A 25,715-nucleotide genomic window follows, 5' to 3' on the forward strand; every position below is an offset into this window, starting at 1 on the left:
CGCTGCCCCTCTGACATGCCCGGGCCTCCTGCCGACCCTCACGTTCCTCTGTCAGAAAACCAGCAGCCTGTGCAGCTGACGGATGACTCAGCGCAGGGAAGGAGCAGGGCTGCGCCCAGGCCCCCCGCGCTGAGCAGAAAGACCCCCAGTGCCGCTTCCTAACCTGAGCCTCCACAGGCATCCCTGGGGCCCTGAGCACCTGCCGGGCGCCGTCACGGGGGCGGAGGGGCTGGGAGCGACGCGGGACCAGCACGCACTCACGTACCCGGCCCCGGTCCCCTGCCACGCTCCGTGCGGCCTTGCTTCTCAAACAGCTTTGAGGACAGCTCGCCGACCCGCTCATTCTCCGCGTGGATGGCTTTCTGAATTTCCTGTATCTCCCTCCTTCTGGCCAGAGGAAGCTCTTCCGCTGTCTCTCCCAATTCAGGCTCACGTGCAAGATCGTCATCGTCCCCGTCACAGACCTCAAAGTCATCCTCGTAGTCCTGCAAACAGTAACAGACACGCGCACAGCACAAAACGCACAACTTACAGTCTGGAACAGACATGGTCCTCAGCGCGGCTCAGGGCGACTTCTACAGCTCGCAGATTTCAACATCACTGCATCACAAACCTGTATAAACTGCTGCGTCTGTTTTCCTGCATCTGTATAAACTCTACAGAACTACGGACACTGAGAGCTCTGAATGAACAATAATGTGCAAACGCCTTTGTGCTGAGAATGGGAGTGTATGTGCACGTAAACGTGTGCTACATGTATACTCCATGTAGACATACACATATATACGCATACACACGTGCACATATATGTACACATTTGATTGCAGTGCACTAACAATAGCTTAAATAGAAAAACCACTTAATTACATCATATTGGTCAGCAATGGTAGACATATAGCAAACTTTTTATAGGTGCCAGACCTAAATCAAACAGCTATGGAGTATTGAGAGCAATAAAAAGAGAAAAAAAACTATTAAGTTACTGATTTTAGAACAAATTATCTTTAAGCTGAGAAAATTTTAAATTTTTATACCTACTTCAAAATCATCTTCAAAACTGGCTGCATATTCATCAGCTCCAGCATTTTCTAAGTCAATGTCTTCCTTTTCAATTTCCTAGAGGTAGAAATCAAACATATAATTAAAATATTCAATCATAAGTTGACTCTTGCAAATAGGTTGGGAAAATACATGTTTTCTCAGATTCACTTGATGTTGCTAATATTAAAATGCAAATATTTATAAAACTAACATAACCTAATTACAGCTCTTAAAGAAATACCCTAACTTATAAGTATAGCCAGAAAGAGAAAACAGTGAACAATCATATTCTTTTTGGGAAACCTCTATAATTCTGATGGCTAAAGAAAAAAGGTGTGGTACTTCCCTGGTGGCGCAGTGGTTAAGAATCCACCTGCCAATGCAGGGGACACGGGTTCGAACCCTGGTCCAGGAAGATCCCACATGCTGCGGAGCAACTAAGTCCATGCGCCACAGCTACTGAGCCTGCGCTCTAGAGCACGCGAGCCACAACTACTGAGCCCACGTGCCACAACTACTGCAGCCCGTGTGCCTACAGCCCATGCTCCACAACAAGAGAAGCCACCGCAATGAGAAGCCCGCACACCACAACGAAGAGTAGCCCCCGCTCGCCACAACTAGAGAAAGGCTGCACACAGCAACGAAGACCCAACGCAGCCAAAAAAAAAAAAAAAAAAAAAACCAATGGAACAAAATTTTAAAAAGAGAAAAAGAGAGAAGGTATTATACAAACAACCCACAGACTGGCACTCAGCACTGCCTTCCCCACTGTGCCTCTCACCCATGATCACAGCCCGGCATCTGCAGTTAAAAACAGACACACGTGCTCAAGCACTCGCCAGTCAGGTCCCATGTGACGCACCACAGCTCCAGGGATCAGGACGAGCCCACAGCCCTGCCCCACAAGCAGGCAGATGGGCTGCTCTGCCCCTGGCCCGGCCATCACTGACCACCGCCAGCCTCCGTTTCTCCCCTGAAGTCTGAGTAAGTCCTGCAGTGGACGTGTGCTCAGTCGTGCTCCGCAGGTTTGGGGAGCTGCACGTGTCACCCTCAGGCCGACCCAGTCCGGGTCTGAGGGACGAGGAGGAGGGTGCCGGGAAGACGGAGCAGAAAGACGTTCCAGGTCTCCAGGCCAGGAGGTGGCAGAAATGAAATACAGGTTCAGGAAACTCACACTTGCCCCCAGGGCTGTTCCTTCTCTTGTCCACCTCCGCTCCCCCTCGCCCGATTTACTGGTGACGTGGCACCTCCACTGCGCACAGTCTACACACCAGGAGCCCGCCAGGACCCCGCTCTCCCCGCCTGCCAGCCGGCCCTCCGCCCCAACCCTGCCACCCCCCACCGTCCCTGCCATGTGCCCTCTCGTGCCCTCGGAGTTCAGAGGCAACCTTCTGAGCAGGAAATCTGATCACGCCACACCTGCTTCACACCCACACAGCTCCCCAGCACCCGTGGCGGACACCCCAAGCACCACAAATTCAATCACCAAAGAGGCTTCCGTCTCCATCCTGGAGGAAGAAGCAAAACATGCCTGGCGCCTGCAGGCAGGACAGACGTGGGGAGGTGAGACCCACCCGCAGGGCTGGTGCAGAGGTGGGCACTGCTGATTTGCCCAGGGGCAAGGAGACGACTCGCAGGCTTTCGGGGTTCAAACAGGACAGATGCTTGGGGATGGAGGGCAGAGGGCAAGCCTGGGGAGCGTGGACCATCCAGGAGGAGGGGCCGAGCGTGGACCACCCAGGAGGAGGGGCCGAGCGTGGACCACCCAGGAGGAGGGGCCGAGCGTGGACCACCCAGGAGGCGGGGCCGAGCGTGGACCACCCAGGAGGAGGGGCCGAGCGTGGGCCACCCAGGAGGAGGGGCCGAGCATGGGCCATCCAGGAGGAGGGGCCGAGCGTGGACCATCCAGGAGGAGGGCCGCCAAGCTCGGAGCTCAGGAAGGAGGCGGGAAGGGCTTCATCTTCTCTCCAGAACCCAGTGCCCTGCCGTGTGGTGACCAGTGCCAGGAAGTCAGTGATCTGAGCCACAGAGAAGCCAGCTGAGCCTCAAAGTGGCCATTCGGTCCTGACCCCGGGGATGAGGACGTGGCCCTGCAGGCCCAGAGGACCAAAAAGCTGCCCCACGAGAAGGTGCTTTCGGCACATCATCATACAAAGTCACCATACGTTACGGTGAGTGACATGCCACGTGTAGGGTACCAATAAACAGGACCCTGCTGATTGAGAAGAGAAACTAAGACAAACGCCATGCAGGAGTTTTAAGCAAAACTCACAGCATCGCAAGCTCACCGCGTGCCGGCAACTCATCCCTCAGCAAACACCCACAGCCTCACGGTGCCCAGGGTGCCCGTCAGGGGAGGACAGCAGGACGGTGCCAAGAAAGCGTTCCTCCACCTCCCACGGGGGCCCTGAGCAGAGAGCTTTCTGCTTCACCCTGCAGTTTTGGAGAGAGTGCCTTGGCGTCACCAATGGCCTCTTACAGGAGGAGAGGGCCATTTCCTTTGCCTCTGGTTTGGCTTTTATTTCTGAAAATTATCTGCTACGTGGAATATGTCTCACTGACAGTGGCCTGAATCGTGTCTCTGTGATGCCGCTGTTCAGTTTCTTTCATTCTCCCCAGACCTGCTTTCAACGCAGAGCAACACCGAGGAGGCTGAGGACTCGTCCAGCCCACGCTCCTCAGGAAGCCGCACACCCGAGGGCAGCACGGGGTACACACGCCGCTCCCCCTCCGTCCTAAAGTCCTGCTGCCCAAAAGGAGGAGGGATCACCCCCAGAAAACACACCGCGAGAGCCGGGACACGAGTGACCGCGCGCGTTGGGACAGAAGCAGAGACACGTCCTCTCCTTACCAAGGCCTCTTCGCTCCCTTGCCTCCGGGCCAGCTTCCACGCCGAGGGGCCCTCTTCGCGGCCGTGCTGGGGGACAGAGCACAGCTGGTCAGCGCGGAGGGACGGAGGGAGGGTCCCAGGGCAGCCACAGGGCCCACACCCCTCCCATGGGGACGCAGGTCCTGACTCAGAGGGGCACTGGCGGTGCGACTTCACACAGGAACTCAGCCTCTCTGGGCCTCGGTTTTCTCTTCCAAGAAATGGGGAGAACTGTGAACCTTCTTCCTTGTGCCAGTGAGGCGGCACAAAACCATTTGGTGCAAAAGAGTGGGGAGTGCACGGCATATCACCATGAAGAAAATGAGCAGTTTTCCACGTGTCCAGAAAATTATTCTGGCATATTGTGGGCTCTCCATAAACGCTGAAGAATGTTGATGCTATAAAATATATGACCCAATCATAAGCCAGAATGAGCTGCCAAACATCTTCAAAATCACTTCTGGGCTCTCTTAGGGGGAAAAGGCATCACATATTTTGCTCCTTTGGCAAAAAAAAGAATGTAAAATGTCTCATTCATAATTTTTTATATTGGTTACATGTTGAAAGAATAATATTTCAGAAATGTTAGATTATATATGTTATTCAAATTACTTTTATGTTTCTTTTTTAAGGTGACTACCAAAAATTTAAAATTACAAATGTGGCTCACATTATAAGTCTAGTGAACCATGCTAACACTTACCAAAAAAATTGGGAGACAGAAGGAAAACATTAAAAACTATATATTTTCATCCAATAATTCCAGTTCAAGAAATTTAGGGCTTCCCTGGTGGCACAGTGGTTAAGAATCCGCGTGCCAATGCAGGGGACACGGGTTCAAGCCCTGGTCCGGGAAGATCCCACATGCCGCGGTGCAACTAAGCCTGTGCGCCACAACTACTGAGCCCATGTGCCACAACTACTGAAGCCCGCGCGCCTAGAGCCCGTGCTCCACAAGAGAAGTCACCACAATGAGAAGCCTGCGCACCGCAACAAAGAGTAGCCCCTGCTCGCCACAGCTAGAGAAAGCCCATGCGCAGCAACGAAGACCCAATGCGGCCAAAAACAAATAATAAAATAAAATAAATAAAAGCCTTTCTCTAAAAAAAAAAAAAAGAAAGAAAGAAAGAAATTTACCCACGAAAAGTAGGAGGGAGATCTGTATCATTAGGACTGGAGGGGTTTCTACAACAAATTAGGAAAAACAGTATATGCTGCATGGGGTGTATGTGTGTATAAAACAGAAAAAAAGGCATTCAAATCCCCCAAATATATATATCAAAATAGGATTGTGAAAGATAATATAGAAAAAAAGATTATGTGGGAAGAATTATTTGTAAGGCTAACTTTTTTTTCTAAGGTGTGGCTACAGCTAGACAGTAAGGGATCCCAACCACTGCCCAAAAGTGAATGAATAAAACATCCTCACATCAAACAACACATGCTGCATGACCTGATTTATGAAAGATTACTGTGCTTTTGTGTATGTGTATGGAATAAAGACCCGTAAAGACATGGCACAAGATGCTAAAGACAGGTATCTCACAGGCCAGGGTTTCAGACAACTATCAGAGAAAGAAAACGATTATTCTTCACAAGTAACAGAAGCCAAAATCTGCTTGCCACATTATCTATAACAAAACAAAAACCTAGGAAGTGGTTTGATAATAATTTTAACACCATAGTATACAATTCTAGAGATACTAAATAATCATTATGAAGACTCTTCTGATGATAATTATGAAAACGGTATAAAAGATGAAGACTGGGAGTTGTGGTGTCCTGAGTGACACCATATCACCGACACGTGCTTCTCGAGTATACACACACGCACACGTGGTCCAGAACATGAAACTATTACACCTTATGACTTGCATGTGCTTCTCGAGTATACACACACGCGCGCACACACACATGCTCGCACACTGGTCCAGAACATGAAACAACTACGTAAGGAGCGGGGCCATGCGGGCGTCAGTGATAATAACAAATGTTTGACAGAATTCGCCAGTGAGGTCATCTGAGCCTGGGTTGCTTTGTGGAGAGATTTTCTACACTAACACAATTTTGCTACTAACCACAGATCTACTCAGACTTTCTGTTCCTTCTTGAGGCAATTTCACCAATTTATATCTTCCAGGAATTTCCCTTTCATCTAAATTGTCTAATTTGTTAGCATGAAATGCCGTCATTCTATTAGTGAAAGTGGGTGCTAAAGTCTCAATCACTGTTGAACTTTCTATTTCTCCCTTTAATTCTGCCAGTTTTTGCTTCTCGTATTTTGCGTCTCTTCTGTGAGGTGCATGTTCATTTATACTTGTCACAGCCTCCTGGAAGCTAATTATTTTATTACTACCATACGTTCCTCCGCCTCTAGTGCAGCCACTCAGGCTCTGTTACAGCTGCTGTTTGATGGTTTACCTTGTCCATCTTTTTACTTTTAATCCATTTGAGTCTTCTAATCTAAAATGTATCTCTCATGTGCCTCCTGGAATCGCCACTCAAATAAGCCATCTGCAAACAAGGCCCGCCTCCGGGTCTGAGTCGCAGTACCACGCCCACTGCATAACAGAATCAGTGTGAAGTGTCTTACCTTCCTTCTGGAGTCTTTATCTTTCCCGTTATTCCTCTCTAAATTCTCTGCATGCCTAGGAAGCAAATATGATCAAAATCAAAATTAATTTTAAACGAAGACTTGAAAATTAAAACATTGACATCCCAGTGAAGGCTCAGCAATTGATATGATTAAGAATGGCAGTAGGCTGGCATATTTGCAAAGCATGCTATATTAGAACTATGAATACTAAATCCTTTTTAAACTATTTTTACTATTTCAGCAGTAGTACAAGATAAGAAATATCTTCAGTAGAGAGAGAAGAAACTATGTGTTTTAACAAACTTGTGTTTGTGTATGAACCTATATCCTTATAAGAGTTCTAGAATATTCCTGTAATTTTATTAGAGAATCTCCCAAATGTTATTTTGTGTTTAATATAATATTTGTATTTCCAAAAGAAAGATTTATCTTGAAATATGTTCTATTCTTTAATCGTATTTTATATGTTTACCTGGGACCTAAAATAAAGGCTTTCAAAATTGCAAGTTGATTCTCAATTTTTGGAACTTACATTCATACCAATTCAATACAGCATATGTTTAAAAACATACAGAACCAAGCAAAAGCTTCACTGTGCATTCCAGCAGATCTGCAATATAAAATCCAGGAATCTGCACCCCCAGGTTTAAGTACTAACTTTGTTCAAACCTGTAAGAATTTGGGCAAGGCATTTAACCTGAGTCTTCCTAATCCGCGAAAAAGAATTACCAAATACAGTTGTCACAAAGAACAAATTATAACCCAGAGCTCATATACAAAATGAGGGTTTACACACAAACTCTAATCTGTAATCTTCATAAACCGCACAAAATAGGTATCATCTGAGCTGCACCAGAAAAGATGAGGCTCCAAAGGGCCACCCAACATCCCAGGGAAGATGCAGATGTGCAGCGGCCAGGCCAACACCCTTGCCTTTGTCTGACTTGCAAACATTGGGCAGCAGGGGTCTGCGGGCGTGTCTGCGCTTAGCGTTTAGGGGACATGAACCACAGGCCGGTAAAAGGTGCGCAACAGCCCACCTGCAGACGCTCTCCCCTCGCAAAGCGGAGACTCCCAAGCGAATCGGTCCCCCAGGTGAGGGCGGAGGGTCTAATGCTGAATGAGCAAGTATGTAAAAGGCAGAACAGGACTAATGATTCATTGACATAACGAGCTTCCAAGCTCCACGAGTACACCAAAAATACAATTTAGAGGGCTTGCATTGAGAGTAAATGAGGTGTGCCTATAATTTATTCTCACTTACTGGCCCCAGTCAGGCCCCACAAGCAGAATTCATTTTGAAGCTCTGTGTGGGAACCGTGCTGTAAACAGAATAACCAACAAAAGGACGAGTATCCTTACTGGCTTCCAGTACCATCTCTCTTCGAACTTGCGCCTCGGTTTCCGCGTTCACCATTCTATCAAAAGAAATTCCACAACCATTCATTAGAATGTCATAATGCATTAACCATAATTAGTGAACTCTGTAAAAGGAGTCACGGGCTCAGAATTTAACAACAGCATCGATGTTACCGGCATCTCTTAAAATAACCGTTTTCACAACCTCTCTTTAGTAAGTAAGGGACTTGACATAAGGGAGACGATAAGGTACACCAAAAGGTGGTTATTTGTTACCTGAGTAATGTTACCTAAGTAAAAGAAACTTATACTTATCAATTTCACATAATTTTCAGAAAATCAAACGAGATCCTTACACGTTTTCAAACGATAAACTTTCAAAAACATATGGAACATGGCTATTTCACAAATCCATGCACCTATAGAAAAAAATTTAAATGACTTTCTCTTGAATTAAGTGAATTTTTAAAAACAAAATTAAAATCAACGTACGAAGGTAGGTCGTTTAAAAAGAGAGCCATCTGCTGAGTAAGCACTGGCCAGAAACGCGCTTCGAGGGAGGGGCTGAGGCCACTCTGTGACAGGAGGGTGCGGGGAGGCGGCGCCACACCTCCCCAGGGCAGTGGGGCTCCAGACCGGGGGTGATCCATGAAAAGCAGAGCGGAGCAGAAGAGGGGCCAGCAAGCAGGGCAAGTAGCAAACGCCGTGAAAAAGTTAAAATTATTCAAACACTTTCTGTGACCAATAAATTTTACTTCTAGGAAATTATTCCTAGAAAACAATCAGACATGTCTTAAGAGTTTCAATCTGTCATCACAGAATAATTTATAATATCAAAAAAATTACTGACCTTAATGTTCAATATTAGGTTACCTGTAAATAAATGAGGTTATGACCACAACAGAATACCAAACAGTTATTAAATGTCCCAGTGCTAAAAAGTATTTCCCAGAATTGCCCGTGAGCCACAATTACTGAGCCTGCGCGTCTGGAGCCTGTGCTCCGCAACAAGAGAGGCCGCGATAGTGAGAGGTCTGCGCACCGCGATGAAGAGTGGCCCCTGCTCGCCACAACTAGAGAAAGCCCTCGCACAGAAACGGAGACCCAACACAGTCATAAATAAATAAATAAATAATAAATAAAAAATTTTTAAAAAGTATTTCCCAGAATAAAAAGAAAAAAGAGCGTAATTCCAATCTTGCATTTTTAGAAAGCTCATTTATGTACAGGAAAAGGACTGCACCTAAATACACACATACTGCAAGATGGATCATCTCTGAGCCTGGGGTCACGGGTAATTTTTACTTTTTTATTCTTCCTGTGTTAAAATAATCTTTCCAAAATCAATTAGAAAAAAGTATAATTACATGTTTAACAGGAAGAGCAGTCTGGCATCAGTCTATAAAATAGAGTGGAATGGAAAAAGAATGAAATCGGGAGTGCTAGGTAGGAAAAAAATATGATTTAATCGCTATCTAGGTACAAAAATGGAGAAAAAGTAATCAGGTTAATTGTAAGAAATAAATTTAAGTGAAAAAGGAGACCCAGCACTGGCGGGGCCTGGACCCAGGCTGCACGTGGGCTCAGGTGACACAGCAGGGAGGGCCACCCCATCAGCACAATTCCTGGTTCCAGCTGTATGGGCTGGTGGGGAGGCTTCTGCGCTAGAAGCAGACGTTCACAGCAACATGTGAAGTCACCTGCCCAGGGATGGCAGTGCCCCAGGTCATGCTGGATTCTTCCACTAAAGAAGTCATTCTTGGTCAGCAACCTCTAGAAGGCACTCTGTTGTATTTATTATCCTTAATCACACCCTCTCCATCCCTAATCAAAAACTGCAGTAGGCACACATTAAAAGACACATGCAATGAAAGTGATGAATCGGAATTCAGATGAAGTGAGCACTTGCTCAGGAGAGCACACATCCCCGGGAACAGTCCCCGTTTCCACCTGCCATCCTGGCATCATTACTACCAGTGCTTCCCTGCACTTTATAGTCACCTCAGCGAAAATTACATCAATCACCAGGCTAACACAGTAACTAAGCTGAAAAGTATACTTTGAATACCTGAAAGCCAATGCAAAGAAAATGCTAATTATACGATGCTCACCAATCACTCCTGACATTATGATGTCACCTACTCACTTGTTTCTTTCTTTATTGCATGGCTTCTGCAATGGAATGCAAGCCCCGTGGAAATGAGAACCTTTGTTTTGTTCACAGCTGTGTCCTTAGCACCTAGAACAGTGGCCGGCACACAGCGGCCCGTCAATAAATATGAACAAATTGGCTAAAAAGGAAGTTTGTCAACCGTCCTGGGACTAACATTATGTTAACCCTTATGTAAGGAGCACTGTTGAAGGCATAGGTTTTATAAAGAGGCAGAATAATGTTCTTTGTGGGACCATCTCTTATATCCACCTTTAATGAAAGCCAAAGGTATACACATGACATGTCCAAGAAAGGTGTCTCTGTGGGGAATGAAGCATGTCATTTCTAGTAATTAAAGTTGATCAAGGGAATATAAAATAGGCAAGTTCAATACAATGCTAGTGATAGGATCTAGGTGGTGGAAATTCTGTCAACTCTGCTGGATGTTTGAAAATGTTCTTAATAAAATGTTGGGAGAAAACCCTGAAAAGGTTTTGATCTATGGAAAGAGATGCAAAAGACAAGGGGAATAAGCACCTGTCCACAAGGGTCTCGTGCTCAATCACCAGCCTTCTGCTTGTTGACAAGTCCGTGGTGAGGAACGTGAGCACACCGTGTGGCTGATCCAAGGCAGGCCTGGGGCTCAGACCACATGTGTGTGTACGTGTGACACACGGTGCTGTCCTAGAGCTGCTAAGACGCACGACCCACGTCCTGGGCCAAAGGAGGGCAGTGAGTGGGCTGTGGGCGACACGGTGGGTTCTGGTCCCGCTGCAAAGAAAGGTGTGGTAGAATGCGGTCACGCCCACTTCAGTCCGGAAACACAGAGCAGCACAAAATGTACACACAAGAACAGATACACCAAAATGACTGCAGGAAAATATTAAGCAATTACAGTCATTATGTGTGGAAGGGAAATCAGACCCTCTGCCATCAACAGTTCTATTTTTGTGTTTTGTTTTTTTTGCAAACTTAAACTACCAATTCTGGTTGAAATATTTTGCTAAATTATTCCCTTAATTTCCACTTTAAAAAATATCAGTTTCTTTTTTAATGTTAAATTTCAAAATGTTATGACAGATTTCTGAATATATGTTAAAAGTACATTCACAGGGACTTCCCTGGTGGCGCAGTGGTTAAGAATCTGCCTGCCAATGCAGGGGACACGGGTTCGAGCCCTGGTCCGGGAAGATCCCATATGCCGCGGAGCAACTAAGCCCGTGCACCACAACTACTGAGCCTGTGCTCTAGAGCCCGCGAGCCACAACTACTGAGCCCACACGCCACAACTGCTGAAGCCTGTGCACCTAGAGCCCGTGCTCCGCAGCAAAGAGAAGCCACTGCAGTGAGAAGCCCGTGCACCGCAACAAAGAGTAGCTCCTGCTCGCCACAATTAGAGAAAGCCCGGGCACAGCAACGAAGACCCAACGCAGCCAAAAATAAACAAATGAATAAATTTATAAAAAATATATATATATTCGCCATATAATCCAAAGCCTCCACTTCACGCCTCCCAGAAGATCAGTAATCTCCGCACGTTGATCACGTAACACAGACCTGAATCACGCTTTCACCAAGGTCACCACCTTTAGGCAACAAGCCCATCACCTGGCTGCGTCCCGATGCACCTTCCCTAAGGGAGCTGGATGGTCAGGAAACGGTACCTTGGCCTCCCGCCTCCTGTGCTCCTCCTTCTCGTCCACGCTGCCTCGCTGCTTCGCCTCGTCCACACGGAAGCCTTCCTTATGGCGTTTTTCTTTATGCCTTTCTTCCCCTTCCTTGTCAGAGAATGAACTGCTTTTTTCTTTTGAATACTTCTCTCTTTTCTCCCTCGTGCTGCTTTTTTCTCGATGTTTCTTTTCTCTGTCTGGTTCTTTCTGCTTCCTGTGTCGTCTTTCACCTTCTTCTTTATAGAGCCAATACTTGAGAGGATTGTCTTTGCTGTCACCATACTGCAACTTTGAACGTGACATTGAAAAACACATGAGCGTATAAAACAGACGCCTGCTGTCTTATATACACATTACAGCAAACACAGGGGAAGACACAGAGCTCCCCTGGCTCTCGCTCCCCTGTCCTGCCGCGGGCACCTTCCCATACTCACCTGGCGACGGGAAAGGAAACCGCGCAGACCACACACACACACGCGCGCACACACACACGCGCGCGCACACACGTACACACACGCACACGCGCGCACACGCGCGCACACGCATGCACGCGCACGCGCACACACATACACACACGCGCGCGCACACACACACACACGACAACAGACACCACAGCCAGCAGCCTCGCCCTAAGAGGGAGCATCGTCCCAATTCCTCCGCATGGCGGACACCCTTGCCCTTCCTGCCGCCCTCTCCTCGACTCCCCCGCGTCCTGAGCGCTACCAACACGCAAGGCCCTCCTGAGAGAGCCATGTGACTTGTCTGGAAGGACATCCGCTTCCGTGGGCGCACACTGCGCCTCTCTTCACGGCACACAGCTCACATGTCTGCCCCCACCCGCAGGGAGATGGTTCAGCCGTCCCCGCATCCCCCAAGCCCCCAGGGGTGTCCAGTGACCACGGGCGCCGAGGCCACGAGGCAGCGAGCTGCGAGCTTGTACGGCGGGTCGTGAGCGCCCGGCTTGGGGAGCACCACCACCACGTCTCAGCAGGACCCAAACCGAACCGTCCTTCTCCGTCCACTCAGGGCCTCCTCCGCCTCTGTTCCCCGTGGTTCCATCCCCTCCACCCCTCTGTGGACCACCCCACAGCCCCCACCTGCTCTGCCCATGGCCACCAGGATAACCTTCCCAAACAGAAACGTGGAGAAGCTCCTCAGGTGTGAAGTTAGATTCCTGCACCCCCATCACAGACTGAATTCTAAGGGAATTAAAGATTTACCGTTAAAAAATTATGAGGACCCAGAACAAAACACAGGCGACTCCTTACATGACACCAGTGTGGGGGAGAGGGCTCTCCAAGCATCACAACAACAACAGAAATAAGGAAAGACAGACCTGACTACTTCATAACTTTAAACTTACCTATAAAAATAACGATTGCACAGTAAAACAAACAGAACACTGACATATATAACTAGCAGAGAGTTCATCTTTAAAGTACTCTTAAAGTTAACAATACACCCCACTAGACAAGTACACAGACACACACAGGTAGTAACTCATAATAGGACAATAAACCTTTTTATAAAATGCCCTTTGGGGACTCCCCTGGTGGTCCAGTGGATAAGACTCTGTGCTCCCAATGCAGGGGGCCCAGGTTCGATCCCTGGTCGGGGAAATAGATCTCACATGCATGCTGCAACTAAGAGTTACAAGCCACAGCTAAGGAGCCAGCGAGCCACAGCTAAGGAGCCCGCCTGCCGCAACTAAGGAGCCCGCCTGCCGCAACTAAGACCCAGCACAACCAAATAAATAAATAAATAAAAATAAGTATTTTTTTAAAATGCCCTCTGCTTCTGAATCAAATTAGCAAATGTTAAAAATTATGATAATGCCCAGTTGCTGCTTAGGACATGGAGAATCACACTCTGATGATATGAACAATTACAGTCTCATGTAATACAAATGGGCTAACGCTTACTTTGATCTAGCAAGTTCACTTCCAGAAATTAATCATAAGGAAATAATTATGAATAAATGCAAAAAGTTTACACCATGGATGTTTTTACAATACAAAAAAAATTTAGAAGCAACATAAGTATCCAAAAAAAAGCAGATGTGTCCAGAAAACATCATTGAATACTGTATTATGCAGCCATTAAAATACTACAGACAGATATGATAGCTTAGAAAAAATGCTCAAAATGTATTAAACAGTCATAAAACAGTAAAAACAGTTATAAAACAGTAAAAATGCAACTTAAGAAAATAAAGTTTCTATGTACATATCCAAACACATACACATATATGAATATATGTACATAAACCTATAGGACATATATCTAAACATTATCAGTAATTATCTTTGTTTTTTATTTTTTTTCTTATTATTATTTGCATTTTGTAAATTTTCCAAGATAACCAAGGTTTACTCTTGGAATCGGAGAAACACACTTGACTGTGAGAACTTAGTGCCTGAGAACTGCCTTTGGTCTTAGATTCTGTTTTACAGTATTTTCCAGAAGCCCTCTAACGCCCCTGCCTGAGCGCCCTGAGCTTTGCAGCTGGAGCCCCTCCCAGGCCTCGCCCTGCATACCTTTCTTTCTCGGTATCTTCTTTCTCTCTTCTCATCTCCTCTCTCAGAGTCCTCATCTCTCCGTTCCCCCTCTGCAATTCTTGCTTTACTTACTACAAAAATAAAACAGACTTTTAACATTCTGAAACTTTAGCACATCAAAAATATCTTCTAACATCCTGCTGCAGTCTTTACTGTAGATATCACACAGTAACACATATGAAAACATATTCGTTAATTAAAACACATTTTCCAATCTCAAGAATGGAAAGTTCTAGAATCTAAACTTAAAATGGAACAAAGAAGAAGGAAACCTGGAAAGCGTGTCGGAGGAACGCCTGGGAACCCGAGAGGGGCCCCAGCCCAAACACAGGCCTTTGCAGCTCCTGCCCTGGACTGAGGTGCTCAGGGAAGCAAAGTCCAGTCCAGCTGGGCAGACGTTCATCCGCAGGGAAAAGCCGGCTTCGGATGAACTGGGGGACTGCTCCCCGCCCAGGCTCTCCCACAGCCCCGCTGCCTGGGGCACATGGATGCAGGAGGCCCTGTGATGCAGGTGGGTGAGGCTGAAGCTGGTACCCACCCCACCCCATGATCTCTCCCTGCCACGGGGGAACCCAATAGAACCACCTCACTCACTGCTGACGCCTGCAGCCCCACTCAGTAGTGAAAAACTAGACTTTCACTTTTGAATTTGCACCAAGTTATTAGGTTTAAAACTAAAAGAATCCACATTTTTAAAGGTGAGGACAAAATTCAACATACAGAGATCATCGAAACAAAGTTCATTCACTCCAAAAGTATTCACCAAACCTGACCACTTTCTAAGAGCCTGGGGTACACGAGATCAAAACAACCGGTGGGGGTCCCCTGGGGGGGAGACAGGAGTGAAGGGCTGGTTTCCGAGAGACTGGAAGAGAAAGAGTGGGGGGTCAGGATGATCCCCAGGATTTCTGACCTAAAGAAGGAAGGGCGGGCCCCGGGGATCCAGGGGAGACACAGAGGAGACGAGGGAAGAGGCACGAAAACAACCAGGGGAGGAGGGAGGACCGTCAGAGTCTAGTTGTGCAATGAGTCTCTCCAGAGCAGCCCACTCAACACTGCACTGAAAAACCAGATCAGGCAGCAGACCAAAGGGCTGATCTGAAACCAAAACAGACTGTATTACTAAACAGTACCGGGCTTCCCTGGGGGCGCAGTGGTTAGGAGTCCACCTGCCAGTGCAGGGGACACGGGTTCGAGCCCTGGTCCAGGAAGATCCCACATGCCATGGAGCAACTAAGCCCGTGCGCCACAACTACTGAGCCTGTGCTCTAGGGCCTGCGAGCCACAACTACTGAGCCCATGCGCCACAAATACCGAGCCCACGTGCCACAGCTACTGAAGCCTGCAGGCCTAGAGCCCACGAGCCACAACTACTGAGCCCATGTGCCACAACTACTGAAGCCCGTGTGCCACAGCTACTGAGCCTGCGCTCTAGAGCCTGCGTGCCACAACTACTGAGCCTGTGCACCACAGCTACTGAGCCCACATGCCACAGCTACTGAAGCCCGCATGCCTAGAGTCCACGAGCCACAACTACTGAGCCCATGTGCCACAACAACTGAGCCTGTGTGCCACAACTACTGAAGCCCACGTGCCACAACTACTGAAGCCCGCGTGCCTAGAGCCCGTGCTCTGCAACAAGAGAAGCCACTGCAATGAGAAGCCCACACAGAGGAACGAAGAGTAGCTGCCGCTCGCCGCAACTAGAGAAAGCCTGCGCACAGCAACAAAGACCCAACACAGCCATAAATAAATAAATAAATAAATAAATTTATTTTTTAAATAAAAAATTTAATTTAATTTAAAAATACCAAGAACATCAAAATAATAATCCTAAACAGAGGCAATGGATAGTAAGGTAGTCAGTGTTAAACTTAATTAGAGATAACCCTCTTAACCCCAGCCCTGCCCCAGCATTCGGCCCGGCAGAGATGCACACTCGGGTCCTCAGGGCCTGAGCCCCTGCACAGGAGGGACACATGCCAACCGGGACCACGGACCGAGGTCCTGGTCCCATCGTGTTCACAGCCTGAGGATTCTGAGAGTCACTACACGTTCTTCCCATATGTTCCTTTTCTGTTTATGTCGGCTAGTTTGAATTTTTTTATAGGAAGCAGACACTATTTGCATAATAAAAAATAATGAAGATACTTATTTCCATTTTGGGGAGGAAAAAGTATGTACCTCTACCTTAGAATTCCTAGGAATTTGGACAAGTAATATTTAAATACGGCTTAAATCTGACACTTTTGAGGAATTCTTTTTTATCAAAGAGCATTATTTTTGTTTATTTACAACGTGGATTGAGATCTATTGAGGTAATAAACCTAAAATATATTTCAATAGTAAAACTCCAGCAAATACGAGAAAACTGTTACTCCTTTTGTTCACTGGAATGAGTTTTAAAAAAACCCGAAAGAAAAGAGTGCAAAGTGCACACGAGGGCCCCACCGGGGCCTCCGACCTCACAGCCAAAGCCGAGACCTTCACGAAAACCAGGAGAGGAAACCAGCGGGGAGGGGACACCTCCGAGGAGGAACGTGCGCCCGGGACACAGACCTGCCCGCCTGCGCTCGGGCCTGTCGCGGTCCCTGTCGCGGTCCCTGCGGCGGTCGCGGTCGCGGTCACGGTCGCGGCCCAGCGGGCCGGGGTGCGCCGCCACCTGCCTCAGCTCCTCCGGCCGCGCCCGCTCCCTCTCGCGCTCCTTCCCTCGGCCGCGGGGCTTCTCCGCGTCCCGCTCCCGCTGTTGCTCCTTCGGCCGGGCCCTGTCCTTCCTGCCGTCCCGCGGCTGGTCCCTGACCCCGTCCCCGCGGGGGCGCTCCCTGGCAGCCCGGCCGTCCCTCTCGGCCGCGCTCTCTCTGTCCTCGGCGTCACGGTCTGGGGCGCTGGCTCTGCGCTCTTGGCGGTCCGCGCGGTCCGCCTCGGACTCCCTCCGCGGCTTCCCGGCTCTGGGCCGCGTCTCCGCCGTGGGCCTGGCTGATGCAGCGGCCTGCGCAAGAGAAGGACAGCGGGGCTCTGAAGCCAGGCTCGCACTCACTGGAGGGCCCGGAGAAGCACCGGCGTCAACTGCTCCCCGTGCGGCAGGACGGGCCGGGACGCAGACTCTGGAACCCGCAGAAGAGGGGTCGGCTTGGCAGCCCGCGCCCGGCGAGGCGCCCACTTACAGGGACGTCCCCGTGTGCTGGCAAATCAAACCTCAAGTGCTACGTGGGTCAGAAAGAAAAGAAAGGGGCGCTGAGGCGGTGCGGGAAAGTCTCCGGGACACTATCCGCCGGGGTCCCCCTCAAGGAACAAGGACCCTCGTCGGAAACTCTCAGGAGGTCTTTTTCTGGCCATGCTGCGCAGCATGCGGGATCTTAGTTCCGTGACCAAGGATCGAACCCGAGCCCCCCCGCACTGAAGCACGGAGTCTGAAACACCGCCGGACCGCCGGGGAAGCCCCCTCTCAGGAGGTCCTGATCGCGACCCCTCAGCCCCGCACACACACGCACACAGACCACACACGCGCACACACGTGCACACGCACTCACACACAAGGCCCGAGCTCTGAACGCGGACAGGAACCCGACTGGTGGGATGCTGAGCCAAGCTGGGACGGAAAACCCGATCCAAGACGGTTCCAGAGCAATCAACCACATGGCTTCATCTCTGAGCCAAACCACCTCTGAAATGAGCCACATGTAAGCAAAGTTGTGCAGAGCTGAGAACCCGGTAACACTGTGCAAGATTACCATCCAGGGTCCAAACAGACCCCAACTCAAATCTTTTTCCTCAAATCTTCAAAATATATTACCCAAAGGTGTTTTCTGAGCTCATCTTCTTTCCAAGTATCATCTTTGGTCCTTCTCTAAAAAGAAAAGTATACAGTTAGAATTTTTAAAGTTTAAAATATCTAATTTTTTATGCTCCAGTGAGCTGCTTTTTCATCAGACCATTTTAGTCAATGGCAATCCTCGGTATGCCAGAAATTACTGTCTATCTACAAGAATAAAAGGCAAAACGAACACCGATTTTTAAAAATTACCCACAAATGATCACAGGCTACTTCATATTCATGCTGCTCCGAGGCTCGGGCCCACCACAGGCACCCAGCCCCACCTCCCCTCGGTGGACTCAGGGCGGACTCCTCGGTGGGATCTGTGCCGGGCAGGTGCCTCTTCAGGTGCTAAGGGCACAGAAGCCCACAACACGGAGCTCCGGCCACGTGCACGGGGTGATAGATAACAAAAACCACCAAGGATGGTTTCCCACAGAGAACAAGATAAATCTGCCCTGACTACCTCATTTCCCTTTGAGAAACTCTGCCTTAAGGGCACAAATACAGGGCGGTTTGGTGTGCTTAAAATGTAAAGCAAATGGAGTACAAATGAAAATGAAAACAGATTCACGGATCAGCCACCAAACATTTTCCTGTTGGTGTGAAAATGAGGGAAGCAGAGGGAATTCACAGCAGCGCATAAACACTCTAAGGAGAGATAAATAAAACGCAACCAGGTCAACAATCTACAAAGTACAACCAGAAAGTGCATCGTGCTCTGCTGTCACTGGAACACGTATTCTTTTCTGATAAACTGGTCGATTTAACAAAAGGGGTCCACAGTAAGACATGGTGAAGATGGTCAGCAGCAGTTAGCATAGCTATAACCTGCAGCTGCTGAACTTTAAAATGCTTTCTCTCTCAAGTTACCTACTCTTTAGAGAGGTTTAATACGTGACGGTTTCCAAAACAAACGGCCCAAACCCGACAGAAAGCATGCGCTGCTTGTGGAGCGTGTAGCCTCTGTGACGAGTGTGTGGGAAACGGGGCTCTTAACGGCTGTGATTGTATTACTGAGGCCAATAGAATAAAAACACCTGAAGGCAACAGATCACCAGAGACCCCAGGACTTCCCAGCCGCCTCTTCCGTTTTCATCAACAAAAACCCAGCTTCGGGCCGTACTTCATCCTGAAGCTTTTCTTTCTTTCCTTTCTTTTTTCTCTTTTAAATTTTTCAAGCTGTAAGATGACACAGAGCTCCTTGTGCCCATCACAACCCCATGTGTCACACGTATCCCCAGAAACTCCACGCACACCCTGTGTACGTGAGACCACAGCACTTCAGACCAGGAGCCCCGGCCCTGTGCCCTCCACTCAGCCAGGGTCCTGCCCTGTGAGGCAGGCAGGCAAGTAAATTAAAATGGACACTCCAAGTAGGCAGGCAGTATCTCCTCCTTCGAGAGGAATAAACCCCACCCCGAAAACAAAAGAAAACCCCAGCAGAGCTGCCTGAACAGCAGAACCTCCGACCTCCTTATCTAAGGGTAAGCTAAATACAGACATACCCCTCCTACTTACCTGTATATATAGGTGTATACGTGTTCACATTGCCCGATGTCCGCCCTGATCCAATCACACTACATAGCTCTGCAGTGAACACTGCTTATATAATCACCACGTGACAACTGATGACAAACCGACATTATAATGGAGTGATCCCAGGTCAGGCAAACAAAAGCGGTGGCCATTGAGGATCTGGTCTCAGACACGTACCTGCACCACTGAGAACTTGAACTTTTCCTGAACTGCACCAGACCCAAGAACACCACCAGTCATCAGAACACCACCTGCCAGCTGCAAGGACCCCAACCAAGCCCTCACTTCTTCCAAGCTCCAATGATAATTCTTGACAAACAACTCATGTAGCTAACCGTTTTGCCTTTATAAGCCTCCCTCACTTTGCAACTGAGAGAATACAGTTCAAGAGCTTGAATCTGTGTCTCCCGGGCTACAGTCATAACAAACGCCAAATAAACACGTTTTTATCTCAATCAAGTCTCCATTTCTAAAATTTTGGTTAACACAACTTCTAAAACATCCTATAAACAAATCACAGAAAACTTAAGTTATGGAATAACTTATGAAAATGTAGAGTGATTGGTTCAAGATGGCAGAGTAGAAGGACATGCTCTCACTCCCTCTTGCGAGAACACCAGAATCACAACTAACTGCTGAACAATCATCAACAGGAAGAAACTGGAACTCACCAAAAAAGATACCCCACATTCAAAGACAAAGGAGAAGCCACAATCAGACAGTAGGAGGGGCGCAATCACAATAAAATCAAATCCCATAACTGCTGGGTGGATGACTCACAGACTGGAGAACACTTATACCACACAAGTCCACCCACTGGATTGAAGGTTCTGAGCCCCACTTCAGGCTTCCGAACCTGGGGGTCTGGCAATGGGAGGAGGAATTCCTAGAGAATCAGACTTTGAAGGCTAGCGGGATTTGATTGCAGGGCTTCAACAGGACTGGGGGAAACAGAGACTCCGCTCTTGGAGGGCACACACAAAGTAGTGTGCGCATTGGGACCCAGGGGAAGGAGCAGTGACCCCATAGAGACTGAATCAGACCTACCTGCTAGTGTTGGAGGGTCTCCTGCAGAGTTGGGGGGTGGCTCTGTCTCACTGTGAGGACAAGGACACTGGCAGCAGAAGTTCTGGGCAGTACTCCTTGGCGTGAGCCCTCCCAGAGTCCGCCATTAGCCCCACCAAAGAGCCCGGGTAGGCTCCAGTGTTGGGTCGCCTCAGGCCAAACAACCAACAGGGAGGGGACCCAGCCCCACCCATCAGCAGACAAGCCCACTAAAGTTTTACTGAGCTCTGCCCACCAGAGCAACAGCCAGCTCTACCCACCACCAGTCCCTCCCATCAGGAAACTTGCACAAGCCTCTTAGATAGCCTCATCCACCAGAGGGCAGACAGCAGAAGCAAGAAGAACTGCAATCCTGCAGCCTGTGGAACAAAAACCGCATTCACAGAAAGATAGAAAAGATGAAAAGGCAGAGGGCTATGGACCAGATGAAGGAACAAGATAAAACCCCAGAAAAACAACTAAATGAAGTGGAGTTAGGCAACCTTCCAGAAAAAGAATTCAGAATAATGACAGTGAAGATGATCCAGGACCCTGGAAAAAGAATGGAGGCAAAGATCGAGAAGATGCAAGAAATGTTTAACAAAGATCTAGAAGAATTAAAGAACAAACAAACAGAGATGAACAATACAATAACTGAAATGAAAAATACACTAGAAGGAATCAATAGCAGAATAACTGAGGAAGAAGAATGGATAAGTGACCTGGAAAACAGAATGGTGGAATTCACTGCTGCGGAACAGAGTAAAGAAAAAAGAATGAAAAGAAATGAAGACAGCCTAAGAGACCTCTGGGACAACATTAAACGCAACAACATTTGCATTATAGGGGTCCCAGAAGGAGAAGAGAGAGAGAAAGGACCCGAGAAAATATTTGAAGAGATTATAGTTGAAAACTTCCCTAACATGGGAAAGGAAATAGCCACCCAAGTCCAGGAAGCACAGAGAGTCCCAGGCAGGATAAACCAAAGGAGAAACACGCCGAGACACATAGTAATCAAAGTGGCAAAAATTAAAGACAAAGAAAAATTACTGAAAGCAGCAAGGGAAAAATGACAAATAACATACAAGGGAACTCCCATAAGGTTAACAGCTGATTTCTCAGCAGAAACTCTACAAGCCAGAAGGGAGTGGCATGATATACTTAAAGTGATGAAAGGGAAGAACCTACAACCAAGATTACTCTACCCTGCTAGGATCTCATGCAGATTCGATGGAGAAATCAAAAGTTTTACAGACAAGCAAAAGCTAAGAGAATTCAGCACCACCAAACCAGCTCTACAACAAATGCTAAAGGAACTTCTCTAAGTGGGAAACACAAGAGAAGAAAAGGACCTACAAAAACAAACCCAAAACAATTAAGAAAATGGTCATAGGAACATACATATCGATAATTACCTTAAACGTGAATGGATTAAATGCTCCAACCAAAAGACACAGGCTTGCTGAATGGATACAAAAACAAGATTCATATATATGCTGTCTACAAGAGACCCACTTCAGACCTAGGGACACATACAGACTGAAAGTGAGAGGATGGAAAAAGATATTCCATGCAAATGGAAATCAAAAGAAAGCTGGAGTAGCAATACTCATATCAAATAAAATAGACTTTAAAATAAAGAATGTTACAAGAGACAAGGAAGGACACTACATAATGATCAACGGATCAATCCAAGAAGAAGATATAACAATTATAAATATATATGCACCCAACATAGGAGCACCTCAATACATAAGGCAACTGCTAACAGCTATAAAAGAGGAAATCGACAGTAACACAAAAATAGTGGGGGACTTTAACACCTCACTTACACCAATGGACAGATCATCCAACAGAAAATTAATAAGGAAACACAAGCTTTAAATGACACAATAGACCAGATAGATTTAATTGGTATTTATAAGACATTCCATCCAAAAACAGCAGATTATACTTTCTTCTCAAGTGCGCATGGAACATTTTCCAGGATAGATCACATCTTGGGTCATAAATCAAGCCTCAGTAAATTTAAGAAAATTGAAATCATATCAAGCATCTTTTCTGACCACAACGCTATGAGATTAGAAATCAATTCAGGGAAAAAATGTAAAAAACACAAACACATGGAGGCTAAAAAATACGTTACTAAATAACCAAGAGATCACTGAAGAAATCAAAGAGGAAATCAAAAAATAGCTAGAGACAAATGACAATGAAAACACGACGATCCAAAACCTATGGGATGCGGCAAAAGCAGTTCTAAGAGGAAAGTTTATAGCTACACAAGCCTACCTCAAGAAACGAGAAAAATCTCAAATAAACAATCTAACCTTACACCTAAAGGAACTAGAGAAAGAAGAACAAACAAAACCCAAAGTTAGCAGAAGGAAAGAAATCATAAAGATCAGACCAGAAATAAATGAAATAGAAACAAAGAAAACAAAGCAAAGATCAATAAAACTAAAACCTGGTTCTTTGAGAAGATAAACAAAATTGATAAACCATTAGGCAGACTCATCAAGAAAAAGAGGGAGAGGACTCAAATCAATAAAATTAGAAATGAAAAAGGAGAAGTTACAACAGACACCGCAGAAATACAAAGCATCCTAAGAGACTACTACAAGCAACTCTATGCAAATAAAATGGACAACCTGGAAGAAATGGACAAATTCTTAGAAAGGTATAACCTTCCAAGACTGAACCAGGAAGAAACAGAAAGTATGAACAGACCAATCAAAAGTAATGAAATTGAAACTGTGATTAAAAATCTTCCAACAGGGGGCTTCCCTGGTGGCGCAGTGGTTGGGAATCTGCCTGCCAATGCAGGGGACACGGGTTCGAGCCCTGGTCTGGGAAGATCCCACATGCCGCGGAGCAACTGGGCCCGTGAGCCACAATTACTGAGCCTGCGCATCTGGAGCCTGTGCTCTGCAACAAGAGAGGCCGCGATAGTGAGAGGCCCGCACACCGCGATGAAGAGTGGCCCCCATTTGCCGCAATTAGAGAAAGCCCTCGCACAGAAACGAAGACCCAACACAGCCATTAATTAATTAATTAATTAATTAATTAATTTAAAAAAAAATCTTCCAACAGGGCTTCCCTGGTGGCGCAGTGGTTGAGAATCTGCCTGCCAATGCAGGGGACACGGGTTCGAGCCCTGGTCTGGGAAGATCCCACATGCCGCGGAGCAACTAGGCCCGTGAGCCACAACTACTGAGCCTGCGCGTCTGGAGCTTGTGCTCCGCAACAAGAGAGGCCGCAACAGTGAGAGGCCCGCGCACCGCGATGAAGAGTGGCCCCCGCTTGCCGCAACTAGAGGAAGCCCTCACACAGAAACGAAGACCCAACACAGCCAAAAATAAATAAATTAATTAATTAAAAAAAAAAAAGAAACCGATTCCATGTTACTCAACAATAAATAACACTTAAAAAAAAAATCTTCCAACAAACAAAAGTCCAGGACCAGATGGCTTCACAGGTGAATTCTATCAAACATTTAGAGAAGAGCTAACACCCATCCTTCTCAAACTCTTCCAAAAAACTGCAGAGGAAGGAACACTCCCAAACTCATTCTATGAGGCCACCATCACCCTGATATCAAAATCAGACAAAGATGTCACAAAGAAAGAAAACTACAGGCCAATATCATTGATGAATATAGATGCAAAAATCCTCAACAAAATCCTAGCAAACAGAATCCAACAACACATTAAAAGGATCATACACCATGATCAAGTGGGTTTATCCCAGGGATGCAAGGATTCTTCAATATACGCAAATCAATCAATGTGATACACCATATTAACAAATTGAAGGATAAAAACCATATGATCATCTCAATAGATGCAGAAAAAGCTTTTGACAAAATTCAACAGCCATTTATGATAAAAACTCTCCAGAAAGTAGGCATAGAGGGAACCTACGTCAACAGAATAAAGGCCATATATGACAAACCCACAGCCAACATCGTTCTCAATGGTGAAAAACTGAAAGCATTTCCTCTAAGATCAGGAACAAGACAAGGATGTCCACTCTCACCACTATTATTCAACATAGTTCTGGAAGTCCTAGCCATGGCAATCAGAGAAGAAAAAGAAATAAAAGGAATACAAATTGGAAAAGAAGAAGTAAAACTGTCACTGTTTGCAGATGACATGATACCATACATAGAGAATCCTAAAGATGCCACCAGAAAACTACTACAACTAATCAATGAATTTGGTAAAGTTGCAGGATACAAAATTAATGCACAGAAATCTCTTGCATTCCTATACACTAATGATGAAAAATCTGAAAGAGAAATTAAGGAAACACTCCCATTTACCATTGCAACAAAAAAGAATAAAATACCTAGGAATAAACCTACCTAAGGAGACAAAAGGCCTGTATGCAGAAAACTATAAGACACTGATGAAAGAAATTAAAGGTGATACAAACAGATGGAAAGATATACCAAGTTCTTGGATTGGAAGAATCAATACTGTGAAAATGACTATACTACCCAAAGCAATCTACAGATTCAATGCAATCCCTATCAAACTACCAATGGCATTTTTTACAGAACTAGAACAAAAAAATCTTAAAATCTGTATGGAGACACAAAAGACCCTGAATAGCTAAAGCAGTCTTGAGGGAAAAAAACAGAGCTGGAGGAATCAGACTCCCTGACTTCAGACTATACTACGAAGCTACAGTAATCAAGTCAATATGGTACTGGCACAAAAACAGAAATATAGATCAATGGAACAAGATAGAAAGCCCAGAGATAAACCCATGCACCTATGGTCAACTAATCTATGACAGAGGAGGCAAGGATATACAATGGAAAAAAGGCAGTCTCTTCAATAAGTGGTGCTGGGAAAACTGGACAGCTACATGTGAAAGAATGAAATTAGAACACTCCCTAACACCATACACAAAAATAAATTCAAAATGGATTAGAGACCTAAATGTAACACCGGACACTATAAAACTCTTAGAGGAAAACATAGGAAGAACACTCTTTGACATAAACCACAGCAAGATCTTTTTTGATCCACCTCCTAGAGTAATGGAAATAAAAAAAAAATAAAC

The 25,715-nt window shown here is 46.5% G+C and overlaps 1 protein-coding gene across 2 annotated transcripts in view; it reads right to left on the reverse strand.

The window, feature by feature from the left end:
- Positions 1-25,715, reverse strand: part of DYNC2I1 (dynein 2 intermediate chain 1) — a 49,750-nt gene that overhangs the window by 21,914 nt on the left and 2,121 nt on the right. The window contains exons 2-10 of one of the 2 annotated variants that reach the window (XM_036864146.1): positions 18,039-18,092; positions 16,805-17,234; positions 14,225-14,316; positions 11,682-11,975; positions 7,869-7,924; positions 6,504-6,558; positions 3,893-3,958; positions 1,039-1,116; positions 266-485 (exon numbers count right to left, since the gene is read on the reverse strand). In XM_036864146.1, the coding sequence (XP_036720041.1) occupies positions 266-485; positions 1,039-1,116; positions 3,893-3,958; positions 6,504-6,558; positions 7,869-7,924; positions 11,682-11,975; positions 14,225-14,316; positions 16,805-17,234; positions 18,039-18,092 (1,345 nt within the window). The remainder of the gene's footprint in view (positions 1-265; positions 486-1,038; positions 1,117-3,892; positions 3,959-6,503; positions 6,559-7,868; positions 7,925-11,681; positions 11,976-14,224; positions 14,317-16,804; positions 17,235-18,038; positions 18,093-25,715) is intronic. The other variant, XM_036864147.1, reaches the window with a different exon arrangement.

The sequence above is a fragment of the Balaenoptera musculus genome, chromosome 9 (assembly GCF_009873245.2).
Source record: "Balaenoptera musculus isolate JJ_BM4_2016_0621 chromosome 9, mBalMus1.pri.v3, whole genome shotgun sequence".
NCBI lineage: Eukaryota > Metazoa > Chordata > Mammalia > Artiodactyla > Balaenopteridae > Balaenoptera > Balaenoptera musculus.